The following is an 18,852-nucleotide window of genomic DNA, read 5'->3' as shown; positions in this document are numbered from 1 at the left end:
GCTGCAAATCCCTGCAATGGCTTGAGGAAAGAGGTGGAAATGCAGCCCACACTGTCTGATTCTGCCCAGGGCATTAAGGAGGTGGGATTTGTTATTTAGGGGTGGCTGGGTGAGGTTCAGTGGGCCCCTCATGTCCCAAAAACTCACTCAGGATGAGTTCTGCTGTGGCTCTGGGGGGTATCTCTGCAGTCAGTGCACACAGGACAGTTTGTGTGCCAGGGAGGAAAAAGTTTTCCCTTGTGGAATTCCCACACAGAGCCTGTCCTTTGTGAAGTCCCCCTGTGCTGGGCACTGCTGGGGCTGCCTCAAATCCTCTGTCCTGCTCTGGGCCCGTCAGTTTGGGAAGGACATGGAGGGGCTGGAGCGTGTCCAGGGAAGGGAATGGAGCTGGGAAGGGGCTGGAGCCCCAGGAGAGGCTGAGGGAGCTGGGAAGGGGCTCAGCCTGGAGAAAAGGAGGCTCAGGGGGGACCTTGTAGCTCTGCACAGCTCCTGACAGGAGGGGACAGCCGGGGGGACAGGAGGAGAGGGAATGGCCTCAGGGGAGGCTCGGGGTGGACATCAACAGGAATTTCCCCATGGAAAGGGTGGTTAAACATTGGCAGGAGCTGCCCAGGGAGGTTTGGGGTGCCCATCCTGGAGGAGTCCCAGGAAGGGCTGGAGGTGGCACTCAGTGCTCTCAGCTGGGGACAAGGTGGGGATTGATCACAGCTTGGATTTGATGGTCTGGGAGGTCTTTTCCAACCTCAGTGACTCTGGAATTGTGTGATTAGAACTCTGCTGAAAAGCTTCTCCTTTTGTGCCAGGGAGCTGGGATGATCTGTGTTGCCTGTGTGGGCAGGCTCTGGCCCTGCTGTGGTGCCTTCACAAGCAGGGCTGGCAGCAAAATCCACATGGGAGGGCTGCTGCCAGCCTGGTGGCACTGTGGCACCTCGCTGGGAATGGGGACAGCGAAGTGCCCAAAGCATGGCAGCAGCTGGGCACAGGGAGCAGCAGGAAAAAGGCTTCCAAGGGAGGAGGACACAGCTGGGGAACCTTCTCTGGGCTCCTGTCCCAGTGCTCAGTCTCTGCACTGGAAGAAGTTCTTCCTCGTGTCCAGGTGGAACTTCCTGGCATCAGTTCCTGCCCATTGCTCTTGTCCCATTGCTGGGCCCCTGGAGCAGAAGCTGGGCCCTGCTCTGAGCCCTCCCTGCACACAGGGCTGAGGTCTGGCCTCAGTAAAACCTGGGAAGGGGGGAAAAAACCCAAAATAGAGGGGAAGTGCAGCATTTCTCACTATGCAGGGAGATGGATGGAAACTCTGCTCTCCTGGAGCTCAGCACGGCAGCTGCTGGTGGATTCTGCCCTGTTTTGGATGCAGGTGGAAGCTTCTCCCACTTGGCTCACCTGGTGCCTCGTCACTCTGCAGCTCCTGGTGCCAAGCGCTTTGTTAAAGCCTGGTTCAGAGTGTGGCTGCACAAAGGTTTTGTAGATGTGTGCCAGATCCTGTCCCCAGGCCTGCTGTCCTTCAGTGTGGATCAGCAGCTGTGCTGCAGTTTCCCAGGGAAACTGAGGGAAAGCCGCTTCCCTCTCATCTCCTCTCACAGCCGTGGCAGCTGCAGTTTAAAGAGCTGCTGCCTGATGGACACAAAGCTTCCTGGAAGCTCAGATGTTTGAGCAGAACTGACTTTGGTGGTCATCAGGTTGAGGAAGGGGTGGGCAGCCTCACAGGGAAGAGTTTCCTCTCAATCTGCAATCTAATCCTACCATCCCTCAGTGTGAAGCCATTCCCCCTTGTCCTATTACTACATTATCCCTCTAAAAGTCCTTAAAAATCTTTTGTGGGTGTCGCTGTCCTCCCTCATCTGTGACCACCCAAAGGGTCTCCAAAAGGTGCAGGTCAGAAGGTCCAAAAGGTGTGTCCTGAAGGGCTCCTCAGTGAGGGAGGGTCTCTGATGGGCTCCTCTTGCAGCCTGCCCTGGGCATGAGCAGGGAGGGTTTTTTGGGAAGGAAACTGTGCTGGACAGGGAACTGCTTCTCACTGAGTGCAGGAGGGACCTCAGGAAATGTAGAAAGGGCTCTGCAGAGTGTCACCAGCCTGCCTCTCTGGGAGTCACTGTCAGCAGCTGTGTCCTGCTGGGCATTCCCAGCTTCTGCTCACTCCCCTCTTGGATGGAGGCTGCCAGGGAGCCCTGGCTCTGTGCAGCTGCTCCCCTCCCTTTGGGCTCCTGCTGTCACCTCCATGCATAAAACATCTCCCTGAGCCCAGATCCCCGCTCCTGGTGGCCTTGTCAAGGGAGCCGCAGGGGGACATACAAATCCCCATGTAAATCTCTGGCCTCTGATCCCTGCTAATCTCCCTGTGCCTCCAGAGAGCAGCTCTGCTGCCCTGCCTGCCCTGCCAGGGGGTGACATTTGGCTGAGGCTAAATGGCTCTGCCAGGCTTCAGCAGCCACCCTGCCCTGTCCCTGGGGCAGCTGTGACACTCAGGGTGCCTGGGGTGGAGCTAGCCTGTGCCCCATCCCTTCTCCTGTGCCCAGTCCCTGCTCCTGTGCCTGGTCCCTTTTCCTGTGCCCGGTCCCTGTTCCTGTGCCCAATCCCTTTTCCTGTGCCTAGTCCCTTTTCCTGTGCCCAGTCCCTGTTCCTGTGCCTGCTCCCTGCTCCTGTGCCCGGTCCCTGCCCTCGTGCCTCGAGTCTCTCCTGTGGGGTACAATCCCAAGGGTTTCCTTTGCTCCTTCTCCTCCCTGCCAGGATGAATTCTCTGGGGAGGGGAGGGAAGGGGATCCCTGTGCCATGTCCAGTGTTTCCCTAAACACCTCCAGGGATGGGCACCCCAAACCTCCCTGGGCAACCCCTGCCAGGGCCTGAGCTCCCTTTCCATGGGGAAATTCCTGCTGCCGTCCCAGCTGAGCCTGCCCTGGCCCAGCCTGAGCTGTTCCCTCTCCTCCTGTCCCTGTTCCTGGAGCAGAGCTTGACCCCCTGGCTGTCCCCTCCTGTCAGGAGCTGTGCAGAGCCACAAGGTCCCCCTGAGCCTCCTTTTCTCCAGGCTGAGCCCCTTCCCAGCTCCCTCAGGAATTCTCCAGCCCCTTCCCAGCTCCCTCAGCCTCTCCTGGGGCTCCAGCCCCTTCCCAGCTCCGTTCCCTTCCCTGGACACGCTCCAGTTCTTCCTTTGAAGGGCCCAGAGCTGGACACAGGTACAGGGGTACAGTGATGATCTGCAGACTCCAAAGAGGTTTTGTAGAGACAGCTCCAAACAAAAAACATTTCAGGGGGTCCTGTTCCCCATCTGACAGAGCTCCCTTGCCCTGGTAGCTCTGGGGTAGGTGAGAAGGGTCCCTGCCACCCCCAGCTCATTGATTTCCACGGACTTCAGCCCATGCTGAGCCTGGCTGTGTGGCAGCTTTGGCTCAGGAAGCTGCTCTGTGCCCTGAAGCCTGGCACAGCCACGGTGCCCATGGGAGACAGGTCCCCTGGGGTGGGCAGAGGGCTCAGAACCTGCCCCATCATCCCAGAGAGACCTGGGCAGGATGGAGCGTGGGGAGCAGCTCTGACAGCCTCTCTGCAGGGAGGGAGGAGACCCCAGCAGGGACGTGTCTGGGGGCCCGGGAAGCTGCAGGAACGGGGACAGGAGCTGGGGAACAGCCCAGGGGGGTGAATGCTCTGCGGGTGTCCCCACTGCTTTGGCAGTCCTTGTGCCAGCCCTCAGGCACATGGTGACCTTGGGAGCATGTGACAAGTTTGCAGCCAAGTTGCTGTGTGTGATGGAGATGCTGAGCTGGGCTTTGAGCTGGATTCTCTGTGGCTCTGGCAGGGAGGAGCAGCAGTGCTGCCAGCTCAGGGCTGGGATGCAGCCAGCCCCCTATTACTGACAATTTTACCCTTTCCTAAGGAGCTGCTGGTTTTAGTTCTTCCAGCCACAAGCTTTGCTCAGCAGCTTCTCTGCTCAGTGGGGACAGGAGACCTTGCAGGGCAGCTCATCAAAATGATGTATATATGGGAGAAAAACCCCAAACACCTCCTTTGTGCAAGCAGATCTGCAGTGCTGAGGTCCCTGAGGCCTCTGGAGGGATCAGCACTTACAGCTGTCCCCAGGGAGAGCTCCTCCATGTTAACTGAAGTTTCTGTGTCAGCCTCTCACGGTGGAAGCTGGAGGGGGCAGGATTGCAAATCACCTCCTCTGGCCCCCAAGGTCATCTCTGTGCGTGCTGGTTTGAGCGTGAGTATGTATTTAGTAATTATTCCTCCCATTAATTGACTGCTTGTGCTGGGGCAGGCAGTGGTACCTCAGTGGCTGAATTTCTGGGAGTGCTGTCCATGTTCCCTGGAGGCACCAGGAGCTTTTCCAGTGGCGGAGGCTGGAGCTGTGGGGACAGAGCTGGGGCTGAGCCGAGGCTTTTCCCACACTGGTCCTGTTTGCTGCCAGCACGGTCAGTGAGAGGCTGATATCCATATTCAGCCTGCAGGGGAAGGCTTCAGAGAGACCTTGGAGCACTTTGCAGTGCCTAAAGGGGCTGCAGAGAGCTGGAGAGGACCTGGACAAGGGTCAGTGCTGCTGTCCCCCAGCACTGCTCCCTGTCCTGCTCTGACTCCTCTCCAGAGCTGCGGGAGAGGATTAGCCCATCCTGGCCATGACTCTGCCCACCTCACCTCCCCACTCTGCTCTTTCCTGGCTGATGGGAAAACTTTTCTCTGTGTTTTCTCAGCAGCAGCAGCTGTGCCTTCACTCTGTTGCAGCCAGGAGAGAACAGAACAATCCCAGCTTGTCATGCAGCTCCATCGTTCAGCCGATGGCTTCAGAGGAGCTGGAGATGCTGCAACCTCAAAGCTGTGTCTGCCTGGAGCCCAGGTGGCCCTGTGGCCATTAACCCCTTGTCCTTGCCTTGTCTCCCAGGTGCTGAAGGGCTGCAAGAAGCTGAACCTGGCGGTGCACTCGGTGGGGCGCATCCCGGGGGGCTACGTCACCAACCACATCTACACCTGGGTGGACCCCCAGGGCCGCAGCGTGTCCCCCCCCACGGGGCTGCCCCACCACCAGAACAGCTCCCTGCGCAGGGACAGCGAGAAGAGGAGCCACCTGCAGCTCCTGCAGGAGGGCGATGAGAAGAAGGTGAGTATTGTAAAATGCAGGTGAAACTGGGGGGAGAAATGATGATGTCTGACTCAGTTCAGAAGGCTGAATGATTTCTTTATTATAACTATGCTATAATACATTAATATACTATTTAAAAGAGATATCAAACTATATACCTACTTTTCTAACTATCATATCTAAGTCACTCCCAGCTCGTGACCCTCCTCTCCAGAGTCCAGGTGGGTTGGATTGGCCACCAGGCTCAAACAACCCTCACCAGAATCCAACCAAGCACTCACCCCAGGTAAACAATTCTCCAAACACATTCCACATGGGAACAACCAGGAGCCGAAAAAGAAATTGTTTTCTCTTTCATTTCTCTCTGTGCACCTCTATGAAAAATCCTGAGAGAGAGAAGAATGTGCTTGCTACAGGTGAGCAAAGGGAGATTGGACACAGCCCTGGGGCCTCTCCCCATGCAGGTCCCAGCCCTCTCTGTCCCTCTGGCCTTGTCACCTGTGTGTGGCAGTCTGCTTTTCTCCCTTGGGTGTAGCTTTGTCCCCAGGAGCCCTGGAGGATGGGATAGGTTGGCTTTGTTCCCGTTTGGCACAGGAGGGAGGAGCTGGGCTGAAGGGCAGGAATTGTCCAGGGAATGTCCTGCCAGGAACGTCCAGCCACCAAAGCAGGAGTGGGTTTGAAGGCTTTTCCTAACAGTTTTTTCGGCTGGACATTGAGGGACTGAAATCCGTGTCCAGCCTGGAGAAAAGCTCCAGGCAGAGCTCAGAGCCCCTGCAGGGCCTGAAGGGGCTCTAGGAGAGCTGGAGAGGGACTGGGGACAGGGGATGGAGGGACAGGACACAGGGAATGGCTCCCACTGCCAGAGGACAGGGATGGATGGGATGTTGGGAATTGGGAATTGTTCCCTGGGAGGGTGGGCAGCCCTGGCACAGGTGCCCAGAGCAGCTGTGGCTGCCCCTGGATCCCTGGCAGTGCCCAAGGCCAGGCTGGACAGGGCTGGGAGCCCTGGCAGGGGTGGCACTGGGTGGGCTTTAAGGTCTCTTCTAATCTGTGTCACCTGTGGTGACAGTTCAGATCTTTCTGAATTCCTGCAGTTCAGATCTTTCCTCAGGTGTTCCTGTGAAGCTTTCCTGGGTCTCTTGGCAGTTCTGTCTTAGGAAAAAGATAACTTCCCCCCCCACACCAGTTGTTCTCTTCTACAAATACTCTAAAATAAACCAGATAATTTTCCATTTCTTTCTGGGGAGACGCAGCCTGAGTGAAAACCCAGGTGAGGGAAAAAGGAGCATGGAAGGGAATGGCTCCTGTATGACACCAGGGCAGTGTGGCCAGTGCTGGTCCTGGATCCCAGGCCTCTGACAGGAGGAAACCACCAGCACATCGAATTTCCAGCCCTGCTCCCTTGCTGTGAGCTGCCCTCCTTTAACCAGCCCTGGTGTAAGGGAAGCCAGCACAGCCTGTTGGAGCTGCAGTATTTGATCTCAGGGATTTGGTATCTCCTCTCCCTCACTCTTCCCAGGGCAGCCAGGCCTGCAGAGGTGTCACTGCAGAGTCACCGTGTGTGGGAATCCAGAGCTTCCCTCTGGCTGCCCTGGCAGCTCTGGGACCCTGGCAGGGGTCAGGAACCCCCCTGGACAGAGCCCCCAGAGACACTGGCTGTGATCTCTGCCCATGGAAAAGAATTTCCAATCTTACAGGATGAATTACAAGCTCTGTGTGTTTGATATGAGTACTAATTAAGTGTGTCATGGGTGCAAAAGTAAAATTTTAGGATTCTAGATGAGGGGTCCTGTCGCTGTCAAGGCAGGATGGGAATGAAGAGATTTTGACCAGAAGGCTGCTGAGAGGAGAACTCCGGTTTATTCAAAATGCACTGCTCTTTTATACAGAGCTTCGTGAGACCCAACTCCATTGGTCCTGAAGTGAAAACAACTCAGACCATTGGTGCAAAGTGCTTGACGCTTAACTATAAACCATGTGAATAACAAGAGAGATAAAGAATTATTTACATTCTTTTCCAACTCTTTCCCAGGCTTCTGCCTGGCTAGAAATTCTCAGTTTCTTTCTTTGACTGAATCTGAGACCCACAGGGTCCAAAGGGGACAAGATGGAGGAAATTGGGTGTGCCTTGTCCTTTTTCTCCTTCTTCATGCCCTCCATGTCTCACTGTGGTGTTGGCATTTTTCTGTTGGTTCAGGCTGGGGACACACTGTCCAACGTAGGTGACAGATATTGGCACGTTCTTGTAAATCCAGCCCAGGGAGTTTCTGGTATTTAATGTTTGTCACATCCCACTGAGGGCAGAGCCCCACACGCTGCCCTGCAGGACAGAGCTGGGCAGGGCAGCAGAACATGTGAGAGATCAACAGAATAAACAACCTGGAAACCAGCACAGACCAATTATGGCTTCTGCTTTGGCAGCGGGGCTGACAGACAGAGACTTTCTACAATCTCAGGATCATCAATAGCTCAGATTCTGACAACCATGCTCAGGTGCCCATAGAGCAAGGGACAGAGGGACAGGGAACCTCACCCTATACAAGCAGGATGTGGTGTTTCCACCACATTGGAATTCCACCCATGGAATATCAAAGTACTGTCCTAGGAATCAGCAGTGCCTTCCCAAAGACACAGAATTGCTTGCAGCCTTGACTGTTTCTATCCTTTTTTATCCTGATATCACTCTGTCTGTGCCCAAAGTGTCCTCAGCTCCTGGAAATGCTGTGGAAGGGTCTGTAAGCTTCCCATCTCAGCCAGTGGGAGAGAAAAATCTAATACAGGATGAGGCAGTTTGCTGATGAAATATTCATGTGGGCCACAAGGGAAAAGGGCCTATTATTTTTATTTTAAGGAGAGGAGAGGAGAAAAGCAGGCTGTGCTGGCTGCTGTCCCCACCCCCTGCCACCCAGTGTCACCTTGAGAGAGCAGCAGCAGCTCTGGGCAGCTGTGGGGAGTTGTTTCTGTGCACATCCTTCCTTCACCCCTCGCTGTGTGTGGATGTGAAAGGCTCAGGAAGCTGGAGCTGAGTGTCCCCTGCCCCAGCTCAGCCTCGTGTGGTCCTGGTGACTCCTGAGCCCTGGGAAGGTGTGCCAGCCCTGCTGTGCTCCTGCCCTTCCTGCTGTGGGCATCTTTGCCCAGGTGTGAGGAGTGGCTCCTCCCAAATCTGTGTCCTTCCATTCCTTGGTGCTGCTCCACAGGGTCAAGCAGCCCTTTGGCTTCTTCAGGGGATCCCTTTGGGTTGGAAAGGACCTTAAAGCTCCTCCTGCCATGGGCAGGGACACCTTCCACTGTCCCAGAGTGCTTCCACCCTGGCCTTGGGCACTGCCAGGGATCCAGGGGCAGCCACAGCTGCTCTGGGCACCTGTGCCAGGGCCTGCCCACCCTGCCAGGGAACAATTCCTGATTCCCAGTATCCCATCCATCCCTGTCCTCTGGCAGTGGGAAGCCACTCCTTGTATCCTGGCACTCAGATCCCTGTAAATTGTCTCTCCACATTTCCTGTCAGCCCCTTCATGCACTGCAAGGCCACTGAGGTCACCCCAGAGCTTCTCCTCTCCAGGTGAACAATCCCAGCTGTGCCAGCCTTCCCTCCCAGCAGAGCTGCTCCATCCCTCTGATCCCCCTGGATCCTCTGAATCTCTCCACTCTGAGCCCAGGACAGGGGCCTGAGGCCCCTCTGTTAACCTGGGGAGAATCCGTGACCACTGCAGGGAATCTTTGAAGCTCTCAGTGATGGAGAGGGAGTGTTCAGCCTCCTCCTGGCCCCACTCCCTGGTAACACGCCAGCAGGGACATTGGTCACTGCTTCAAGTGCACAAGGCTTGGCTTGCACTTTGCAGTAGCCTGCACTCCTGATTTCCCGTCCGTAAGAGCAGAAAAAAGGAAAATGACTGGCTGCTAGCACTCTGAAATGCTCAAAGCTGCCCAGACTCCTCTGTGTCCAGGGGTGCCTTGCTGTGCCAGCTGGTGCTGGGAACAATTCCCCTGATCCGAGGCTCTGGCAGCGAGCAGAGCCTGCCCTGGCTGTGTTGGACAGGGATTGTCTGGTGGGACATTTCTGCACCCAGGCTGCAGAGCATGGATGAGCTGAGCTGCTGTGGCCTGAGTTACTGAGCACTGTGGAGGGGTGAAAATGTGTCCCAGAACAGGGGAACAACCTGCCTCCAGTTTTCCCCCACCAAAGAACACCCTAGGTTGCAGGGTGGCTCCATGTGCTGGAAAAGTCTCTCCTCCAGCCCGAGCTTCCAAAAAAAGGCTCAGCAGTCTCTGTTGTTGGGTCTCAAGGCAGTTTATTGCAAGTTATCTAAAAGATTTTCTTCTGGGGCTGCTGTGGTTTGCTCCCAGCTCAGGCAGAGGCACACACACACCCTGACATCCTCTCTGACCCCGACTGCTTCTTCTCTCCCCGCCAGGGCTGCTGCTGTCTTTTATATGGTACATTACGTGTGACATGGTTACAGTTTTCCCCAATGCCTATTACCTATATTAAATGGGGATTTTCTATCTTTTATATGGTACATTACGTGTTCCATGTTCACAGTTTTTCCCAATGCCTATTACCTATATTAAATGGTGCTTTTCTACTCTAAACCAATCTGTGAGTGCCAACATCACCAAGAACAGGGAGGTGAAGAAGGAGAAAGAGGGAGGACAGGACAGGCCCAGATCCCAAATCCATCTTAAAACCTCTGACCCCCATGTACAAAACCAAAACTCCCCTGTACAGCACTCAAAAATTCTTCCCTCTACTTTGTGACTACTTCTACTTTAATATCTAAACTTTTGTGACTTCTTGTTCTTCCTGCAAGGTTGGTAAATTGTTCCATAGTTCAAACCCAAAATCACAGCTGTTTGCAGCTGCCTGCCAGGGTCTCAAATGCTTCTGACCTGGGCCTGGAGCCTCCAAAAATGTCTGAGGGACATTTTGAGTTCCAACACCCCCTTTGTATTTGTATGTGTAGATTTATAGGTAGCTACAGATAAATAATTAACTGCTGAAAGTGGGGTTATTCTGTTCACAAAAATACAAATAAATGCAACACATCCCTGGTTCATTCAGCCCAGTCAGTCAAAATTGACAGGCACTGTTTGATTTGTGGGTGGTTTTACATTCTGAGAGGAGAATTAGTTGGGGTTTTTTTAATCCCACTCTCTCCTATTTCTAATCGATCTGAATGTCCTGGAATGAATGTGGCAAAGCTTTCAACCAGGCTTTGAGGAAGCAGAGCAGCTCCAGGCCTGCAGCTGGAGGCTGGAGTGATGCAGCCCCACAAGCAAATCCACTGCCACAGCTCAGCTGCAACACCTCTGGAGTCAAAGGGACATTCTGAGCCTTCCCAAGGTTCAATTCAAGGCTGCTGGAGGCATCTGGAATTCTTCAGGCACTGGAATATCCCTGCCTGGCTGCCTCTTCCTCCAGCACTGCTGCATGCCTGCAAGGACGGGTTTGCCACTGAGTTTAAGGGGTTGGTTATCCCCAGGCTGAAGGATTTGTGATCCAAAGGCATGGAATGGAAAGCAGCAGTGAGGTGTGATGGTATAACTGACCCACCCAGGGGTCTGTGGGGTCATCCTGGGGGGATGAGGTGTGGGCCAGGCTGGGTGGGCTCTGGCTGACCTTTGGGCAGTGTGCTGCAGCTCCAGAGGCAGCGTTCCCAGCCTGGCACCTTGGCCACGTCTTCCTGTGGGCGCTGGGATTCCTCCACTTCCAGCTGTGGAAGAATCCCCACCAAAGGGATTTGGGGATTGGGATTTGGCAGCTGGCTTGTCTTTCCCCATTCCCTCCCAGGCAGAATCCAGCCTGCCCTGAGCTGGGGTCAGGGGCTGTTCTGGGTGAGCAGAGGGGGTGCTGAGATCTGGGTCAGGTTTTTTGTGAAGACCTGACCTGGCACTGGAGAAGGGAGCTGAGGGTGAAGGGAATGTTGGGCTGAAGGAGCTGCTGGCAGCTTCAGCCTGTGATTGTGCAAGCTCTTATAGATCTTTGCTTTCCATGGCTGCGGGGCAGGTGCTGTATTTCCCAAATTTAGCATTTTCCTGGAGCTGTAATAGGTGAATGCAGTGTCTCCTCAGAGCCCTGTGCCCGCAGGGGGAGTCCCCAGTGGCCAGGAAGTGTGCAAGGAAGGGTTTGCAATAGTGCAGAGCTCTGGGAAATGTGGCTGGAGCCAGGCCAGACAGAACAGCAGCCCAGCCCCATGCCAGGATGTCCCAGCCCGCTGGAAAGCTGGGACCTGCTTCCCATGTCACCTTCTGCTCCAGAGCACTTGGATTTTTATTGCCTGCCCAGCCTTAGAGTCCTCTGGACTTGTCACAGCAGCAGCAAAGCCGTTTGTGCCGTGAATTGTCATTGATGGACTGGGATTGACAGCTTATTTCATTAAAAGCACTTTGGAAACCCTCAGACAGTGAAAACTCGGAGGTGCTGCTGAGCTGGGAGGAAGATGAAGTGTGCAAAGCGCTCTGGCAGTGCTGGACTATGAGTTCTCTGAGAAGCAGCATTCCATCAGCTGAATTGGTGCCTTAATGTGCTTATTGCCAGGGGAGCTGCTTATTCCTGCAAGCTTTTGGTGCAGCAGAAGAAAAAAAAAACACATAATAAAGAGAGTGTGAACATCTCCTTGGCTTCAGGCAGTTCTGGAGCCAAAAGTAGCAGTAATTATTATTTAAAATAAAATAAAATATCTGTGCTGATATTGCGTGGCTTGAATGTTTGAGACACTGCTGATGACTACTTGAGCATGAAGGATAAGAGATGCAGGAGAGGGAAGGAAGGATTTCTCTCTATTAGTCTGTAATGACATTTGCAGTGTGAATATCCAGCTCCCCACGTCTCTCACTGTTTGCTTGCTCTGACCTTGCTGGGGTTTGATTTTGTTTACAGCTTGAAGGGTATCCAGGCTCGTGGGGGCTGGTTTAGTTCCCTGTGGGACTGGAATATGGGATGGGAGCCACTGGTGCACCAGTGTCCTGGGAATTAAAGGCAGGCAACGATTTGGGTTGGAAAGAACCTTTAAATCCCATCTAATCCAGCCCCTGCAGTGAGTGGGGGCATCTTCAGCTACATCAGGCTGTCCTGAGCCACATCCAGCTGCCCTTCAGTGTTTCCAGGAGTCACCCTTCTGCCTCGGGCATGCTCTAGCTCTGTCCCAGCAAAATTACCCTGAAATGTCCGTTGTGTCACAGCCCAGCCCACCCTGAGGGCAGCAGTTCCACCTCTTGGTTATTTTAGGCACTTTTGATGTCTTGTGAGGGCTGGAACAGGGACTGGACAGAGCTAAGGAATAAAGCATGGATTTATTAAAGCATCTCCTCCATGGATCCACCTTGGGCAGCACCAGAGCCCAGCCAGGGCTGCACCCAAATGACCCAAAATGGTCCCAAAATGCACGAGCGCTCCCGGGGCTCTCCCTGGGATCAGTTCTGCTCCATTGGCACCTTGGAGTTCATTGTCCCATTCCAGCTCCAGCCCAGGCAGTCCCATCCTGCTTGTTTTTCTCTCTCCAGCCCACGCTGTTTGTGCTCCTGGGCTGAGATTTGGATCATTTGTCCTTGGTGCCCAGCTGGAGCAGGAATTGTTTTGTCTCCCTGCTCTGTGCAGAGCTCAGCATCCCCTCATGTGAAGATCAGACCCACAGACTAAAGCAGCACAGAATGTGAAAATAGAAAACTAAAACCTGAGGCATCACTTGGAGCAGAAGTGGCAGCTGGTGTGTGAGCCCAGCCCTGCCCCACGGGAGGCAGCGCTGGCGCAGCAGGAGCTGGGCTGGGCTGGGCTGGGCTGGGCTGGGATGGGATGGGATGGGATGGGATGGGATGGGCTGGGATGGGATGGGATGGGATGGGATGGGCTGGGATGGGCTGGGATGGGATGGGATGGGATGGGATGGGATGGGATGGGATGGGATGGGATGGGATGGGATGGGATGGGATGGGATGGGATGGGATGGGCTGGGATGGGATGGGCTGGGATGGGATGGGATGGGATGGGATGGGATGGGATGGGATGGGATGGGATGGGATGGGATGGGATGGGATGGGATGGGATGGGCTGGGATGGGATGGGATGGGCTGGGCTGGGATGGGATGGGCTGGGATGGGATGGGCAAGGACCTGGTTTGGTCCCTGCCCTGTGCTCTGTGCCACCTCCCAGCCCTGGGAGCTGCTCCCTGTCCCCAGTGCTGGATGTTGGTGTCAGCCCAGCCCTGGCGTGGCCGTAGGGAGCTGCCCTGGGCAGGGGTGACACCGGGACAGCTCAGGTGGCCCTGGCACCCCCCAGCTGCCCCCAGGACTCAGCTAAAGGCTGTGAGCCAGCTCTGCCTCCCCACACTCGCTGTGTGCAGGATGGCTAGACGCAGACTGTGGGGTTTCCTTGGGAAGCAGGAGGAGGATGAGCCCTGCCAGCCTCCCGAGGTGTTCTTTGCGTTGTGTGGCAGCAGTAATGGCCTGGAAATATCTGCCAGCATGGCTGGGACCTCCTCAGCCACACAGCTGCGTGCTGAGCCCTGCTGGGGCAGGCTCATTCCTGTCTGAGAGGCCTTCTTCTAATGGCAAAATGGAATCTGTCAACAGGTAATTCCATAAAGCCAGGCAGAAGAAATCCTGTGCAGGAATCAGCTTGGAGCAAGTGCCTCATTGATGATGGCTTTTTTTTTTTTTTTTCCCTTAATTTCCTGCTACAGGAGATGGCAAATGTTTCAGCACTGAAACAGAAATTAAAACTGTGACCTTGGACTTCCCAATGGTTCTGTGTGATGCACGCAGGAGTCGCCTGGGGCTGGGCACAGCCTGGGATGGCACAGGGAAGGAGGAGGGCACTGGGCAGTGATGTGCTGTGGGAATGCCTGGCAGGGTGTAGGGGATGGTTGACCTGGGTGTTACTGTGCCTCCAGGACCTGATGGGGCTCCAGGAGAGCTGGAGAGGGACTGGGGACAAGGACATGGAATGACAGGACACAGGGAATGGCTTTAAGCTGAAGGATGATAGAATTAGATGGGATACTGGGGAGAAATTCTTCCCTGGGAGGGTGGGCAGGCCCTGGCACAGGTGCCCAGAGCAGCTGTGGCTGCCCCTGGATCCCTGGCAGTGCCCAAGGCCAGGCTGGACAGGGCTGGGAGCAGCCTGGGACAGTGGGAGGTGTCCCTGCCATGGCAGGAGTGGCACTGGATGGATTTTAAGGTCCTTTCCAACCCAAACTATTCTATTATCTGGGATGTCCTCAGCTTCCCCCACAGAACAGCTGCCCTTGTTTGCTGCCTGGTTTAGGATGGTGTCAGGACAATCTGGGTTTAGGAGCTCAGAATGATCCCAGCTCTCCCTGAGGGAGCTTCAGCCGGGGGGATAGTAGAAGCATAAAGTGGAAGTGGCACCAAAATGCCCTCGTTGGGCCAAGCCTTGGCTCTGGAGTGTTAGTCACACACGTGCCAGCCTCAGTGGGAGAGCCCCAGCAGAAGGGCTTGGCCCAGGGAATGCTGTGTTGAGGGTGGGTTCCCAGAGGGGCCCTGGGTCACCCCTGGGAGCCTGGCAATCAGCTGTCCCTCCATTGCTCCTTGCATCCCTTGGGATTTGGGCTTTTCTATTTTCCACAGATTTGTAACCCTGCAGTTCTTCAGTGTAGAACTCCAAACTCCACAGAGACACTGGCTGTGATCTCTGGCCATGGAAAAGAGTTTTCAGTCTTACAGGATGAATTACCAGCTCTGAGTGTTTGATATCAGTAATAATTAAGTGTGGTACGGGTGCAAAAGTAAAATTTTAGGATTCTAGATAAGGGGTCCAAAGGGCACAAGATGGAGGAAATTGGGTGTGCCTTGTCCTTTTTCTCCTTCTTCATGCCCTCCATGTCTCACTGTGGTGTTGGCATTTTTCTGTTGGTTCAGGCTGGGGACACACTGTCCAACGTAGGTGACAGATATTGGCACGTTCTTGTAAATCCAGCCCAGGGAGTTTCTGGTATTTAATGTTTGTAACATCCCACTGAGGGCAGAGCCCCACACGCTGCCCTGCAGGACAGAGCTGGGCAGGGCAGCAGAACATGTGAGAGATAAACAGAATAAACAACCTGGAAACCAGCACAGACCAATTATGGCTTCTGCTTTGGCAGTGGGGCTGACAGACAGAGACTTTCTACAATCTCAGGATCATCAATACCACAGATTCCAACAGTTCCCTGCTCTTCCCTGCGTCTGCCACGCTGTTCCCAGCAGCTCCTGCTGCAGGGTTCTTTCAGGGAGCTGCAGCTATTAGCTGATTAAGAGATGCAATTAAGCTCTGAGCAATCCAACTTTCTGGGCTGCCAGCAGCGATGCATTTTCCAGGTTTGCACACACAGCTTGGGTTTGCTGGTTTTTTTGGCTCTGGGGTTTCTGGATCTGTGCCTTTCCTGCCTCTGGAACTGCAGACATCCCCTGACACCCCTTGGAGGTATTTTATGGATTGGTGGGATCCCCTCTCAGTCTTCTCCAGACAAATCAGCTCCCACAGTCTCATCAGAAAGTTCCTCTCACCTGATGGCTTAAGATTTTAGCCTTTATATTTTTCAAACCCTGTGCTGGATCACTGCCTAACTCTAAACTCCATATAAAGTGCTAGTGAATTGTTTCCACATTTTGGTCAGACAAAACAGAGCAGCTCACGTGGCAGCACCTCATGAGCAGAGGGACATCTCTGGGGGTATCTCTTACTCCATCTGATGCTCTCCCCACGTGGGGGGAGCAGCTTCTCAGCTTACCAGGATAGTGTTAAAGGCAAATGGAAATGTCTGCGTGCAGAGCTGCCCCTCCTGGAGCTAACCCCAGCACATATAAATGTCATTCAGGGACTTACAGAGGGAATTTTGGCATTCCCAGTCCGTTCTGACGTGATCTGTGATTCCAGGCACTTTGCTGCATTTCTCCAATTTGTATTTTTTTCCCCAAACTGGGGGATTTTTTGAGAGGCACATCCATGGTGGAGTGAAAAGCTTACAGCAGGGAAATCCTAAATACCATCAGACAACACGGGAAATAACAGCACTTCAGAAAAGTTGAATATTTTCCTCATTTTCAAAAACACTCAGCCAGGTGTGCTGTGGTCCAGACCAAGGTTTCCCTGTGAAGAGAAAAGCAAAGTGCCCTTGGATGTGACAGGCAGCTGCTCCTTTGGGTGGGTTCAGTGCCCAGCTCATCTCTCCAGCCTGAAGCGTGAAGGTCTCTATAATTCCTTCATAATCCTTCAATGCCAAAATTGTTTCCAGCACTTTCTGCCCTTTAAAGCAGGGAAAGGAAACCCAGGGAACACCAGGTTTTTCAGAGAAGGATGCTGGTACAGGTAGTTGATGTTTTACAATTCTTATTCCAGCTTCGCATCCATTTCTCTAAATCAAAAATGTGGAACCTTAGGTGGATTTGTGTCCTGCTGGTGATTTCTGTGTTTCTATCACCAAGACAGAAAATGGGTTTTCAATACCAGCCCCTCTAAGGCTGGCCTGAATTCCCTCTGTGATGCCGTGTCCTCTAGAAAGATGGATTAATTACTGCCTTGAAGCTGGGAATTATTTACCCGTCCAGGTAAATGTGCAAGATTTTGGTGTGACTGCAGCGAAGGGGTTTAAATATAAAAGTCCTTCACAAACAGCTTGCTTCTGGTTGTTTCTATCAGTGTGAAACACATTTTGGCTTTTCTCATTTGTTTTTATTCCTGCTGTCTGCTTTTCTCCAGAAGTGACTCAAAACTTGGGAGCAAAGCAAAAAAAAAAAAAATAACCCTGGAGTTATTAATTTAAAAAGTGTCATGCAGCGAGTGAACAAAGGCAAATTTAAATGGAGAGTCCTCGAGGGAGCTGAGCACAGTATTGCTCACACACTCCAAATTCCCACATCCAAATATTGTCAGGCCCTGTGAGGAGAAGAGGGTGGATGAAGGCAGGTAAAAGCTGGGTTTGCAAATCAGCATTTGGTGGGGAAAACATTTGTTCCCAGGCTGTGGGAAATAGGAAATGGCTTCTGCAATATGTGCAGGATCTATGGAAAGTTTGTCCTGGAGTTGTTAATTGGAGCTAATCAGGCAGATGATTATCCCTGTGGGCAGAGGGCTGGAGCTCACTTCAGTCTGGGTGCAGGGGGATCGTGGCTCTGTTTGCCCAGGGCAGCAATGCCAGGGGGGGAATTCACAGCCAGGGCTGGCTGGCACCACCCCGCTGGTGCTCGTGGGGCTTTGGGGCTTGTTCTCAGGTCTCTACCCCAGGGATGCACCTGTAAAAGGAGAGAGTGGAAAACTGCTGTGGATCAGCTGATTTGTGGCTCAAAATCCACCCATGTGGCTGAACCTCTCAGCCTCCAGAGCTTTTCCTCCTGGTTCCCCCTGCCTCCTCGATCCCACAGGAGCTGCTGTCCCACCCAGGGCATGGCTCTGTGCCTGTGGCCCACCTCTGTTTCTGGGAGCACTTGGGCACCCCATAAACGTCTCCTCCTCTTCCTCTGCAGGTGAATCTGGTCCTGAATGAAGGGAAATCCCTGGGCCTCATGATCCGAGGAGGGGCAGAATATTCCCTGGGCATCTACATCACGGGTGTGGACAAGGGCTCCGAGGCAGAGAGCACTGGCTTGAAGGTGAGAGTGATCCCAGAGAGGGCGGGAGGTGACCAGGAACGTGTCCAGGTGGGTTTGAGGTGTCTCCAGAGAGGGAGACTCCAACTCATCCCTGGGCAGCTGTTCCAGGGCTCTGCCACCCTCAGGGAAAGAATTTCTTCCACATGTTGAGGTGGAATTTGTGTTTTAGTTTATGGCCACTGCTCCCCATCCTGTCACTGAACAGAGTCTGGCACCATCCTCTGACACCCTTGGAGGTATTTTATGGATTGGTGAGATCCCCTCTCAGTCTTCTCCAGACAAATCAGCTCCCACAGTCTCCTTATCAGAAAGCCCCTCTCACCTGATGCCTTAAGATTTTACCCTTTATGTTTTTCAAACCCTGTGCTGCATCAGTGCCTAACTCTAAACTCCATATAAAGTGTTAGTGAATTGTCTCCACATTTTGGGCAGACACAACAATTCCTCTAGGCCTGAAACCCAAGGCTACTTCGCTGCCTCAGGCCCCAAAAAGTACCAACAAAAGTGAATTGGGGGGAGGAAACGGAGGGTAAATCACTTTATTACCTGGAGCTTGGAGAATTAACCCCTGATATGTAAATGAACTGAACTTTTATCTGTCTGAAACCCTCATGACCATCATCCAGCTTGGGTGCAGCCTCTGGGAGGCTTTGATTGCCCAAGGTATAATGATTGAGGGCCTTTAATAAATACTTTTATTATCTTTATCTGGTCTAGTCTCTGTTCTAGGTAGCTCTCCAAGGCATCTCACCTCCCTGGGCTGGCAGGGAAGAGTTTTCCATTAAAGATCCTGGTCCTGTGCCCTCTTCCTGCATCTCTCACCCAAAGCCCCTGGCTGGCTGTGCACGAGGTGCTCCCAGCTGTCTCCAGGGCAGCATTTTAGGGGCCAGCTCTCAGCTGGGGTGTGCTGGCTCCTCCTGGCATTCCCAGGATCCTGTGTTAACCAGCAGGACCAGCAGGATCACCCTTGGTAATGATTGTTCCCTGTGCCAGGGTCAGGATCATCCCCTAAACCCCCGAAGCCTGAAAGTTTAAATACAGGATGAGAAAGAAGAAGCTGCATTGTTTTCCTTGGTGTTTTTTTTCTGGTTTTGCACAGGGGAAATCTCTGCTTTTCTTGTTTTGCATCCCCCTGGCAGTGAGCTCAGCAGAGATGTCACAGGGACAGTCCCAGCAGGAGGACACCTGGCTGAATCCCTCCATGC

General features: G+C 53.6%; 1 protein-coding gene and 1 long non-coding RNA gene across 5 annotated transcripts in view; both read left to right on the top strand.

Moving 5' to 3' along the window:
* The window catches only part of LOC110480267 (uncharacterized), a 219,012-nt gene that overhangs the window by 66,285 nt on the left and 133,875 nt on the right, over nucleotides 1–18,852 (top strand). The window lies entirely within an intron of this gene.
* WHRN (whirlin) overlaps nucleotides 1–18,852 on the top strand; it is a 52,137-nt gene that overhangs the window by 10,006 nt on the left and 23,279 nt on the right. The window contains exons 1-3 of one of the 4 annotated variants that reach the window (XM_077787818.2): nucleotides 3,418–4,192; nucleotides 4,868–5,083; nucleotides 17,522–17,647. In XM_077787818.2, the coding sequence (XP_077643944.2) occupies nucleotides 3,959–4,192; nucleotides 4,868–5,083; nucleotides 17,522–17,647 (576 nt within the window). In that variant the 5' untranslated portion in view covers nucleotides 3,418–3,958. Of the gene's footprint in view, nucleotides 1–3,417; nucleotides 4,193–4,867; nucleotides 5,084–17,521; nucleotides 17,648–18,852 lie in introns of those variants that run through there. The other 3 variants (XM_021548085.3, XM_077787816.2, XM_077787815.2) reach the window with 3 other exon arrangements.

Source organism: Lonchura striata, chromosome 17, assembly GCF_050655825.1.
Source record: "Lonchura striata isolate lonStrDom1 chromosome 17, ASM5065582v1, whole genome shotgun sequence".
Classification (NCBI taxonomy): domain Eukaryota; kingdom Metazoa; phylum Chordata; class Aves; order Passeriformes; family Estrildidae; genus Lonchura; species Lonchura striata.
Note: the sequence above shows the minus strand (reverse complement) of the source record. Positions and strands in the feature narration are given on the sequence as shown.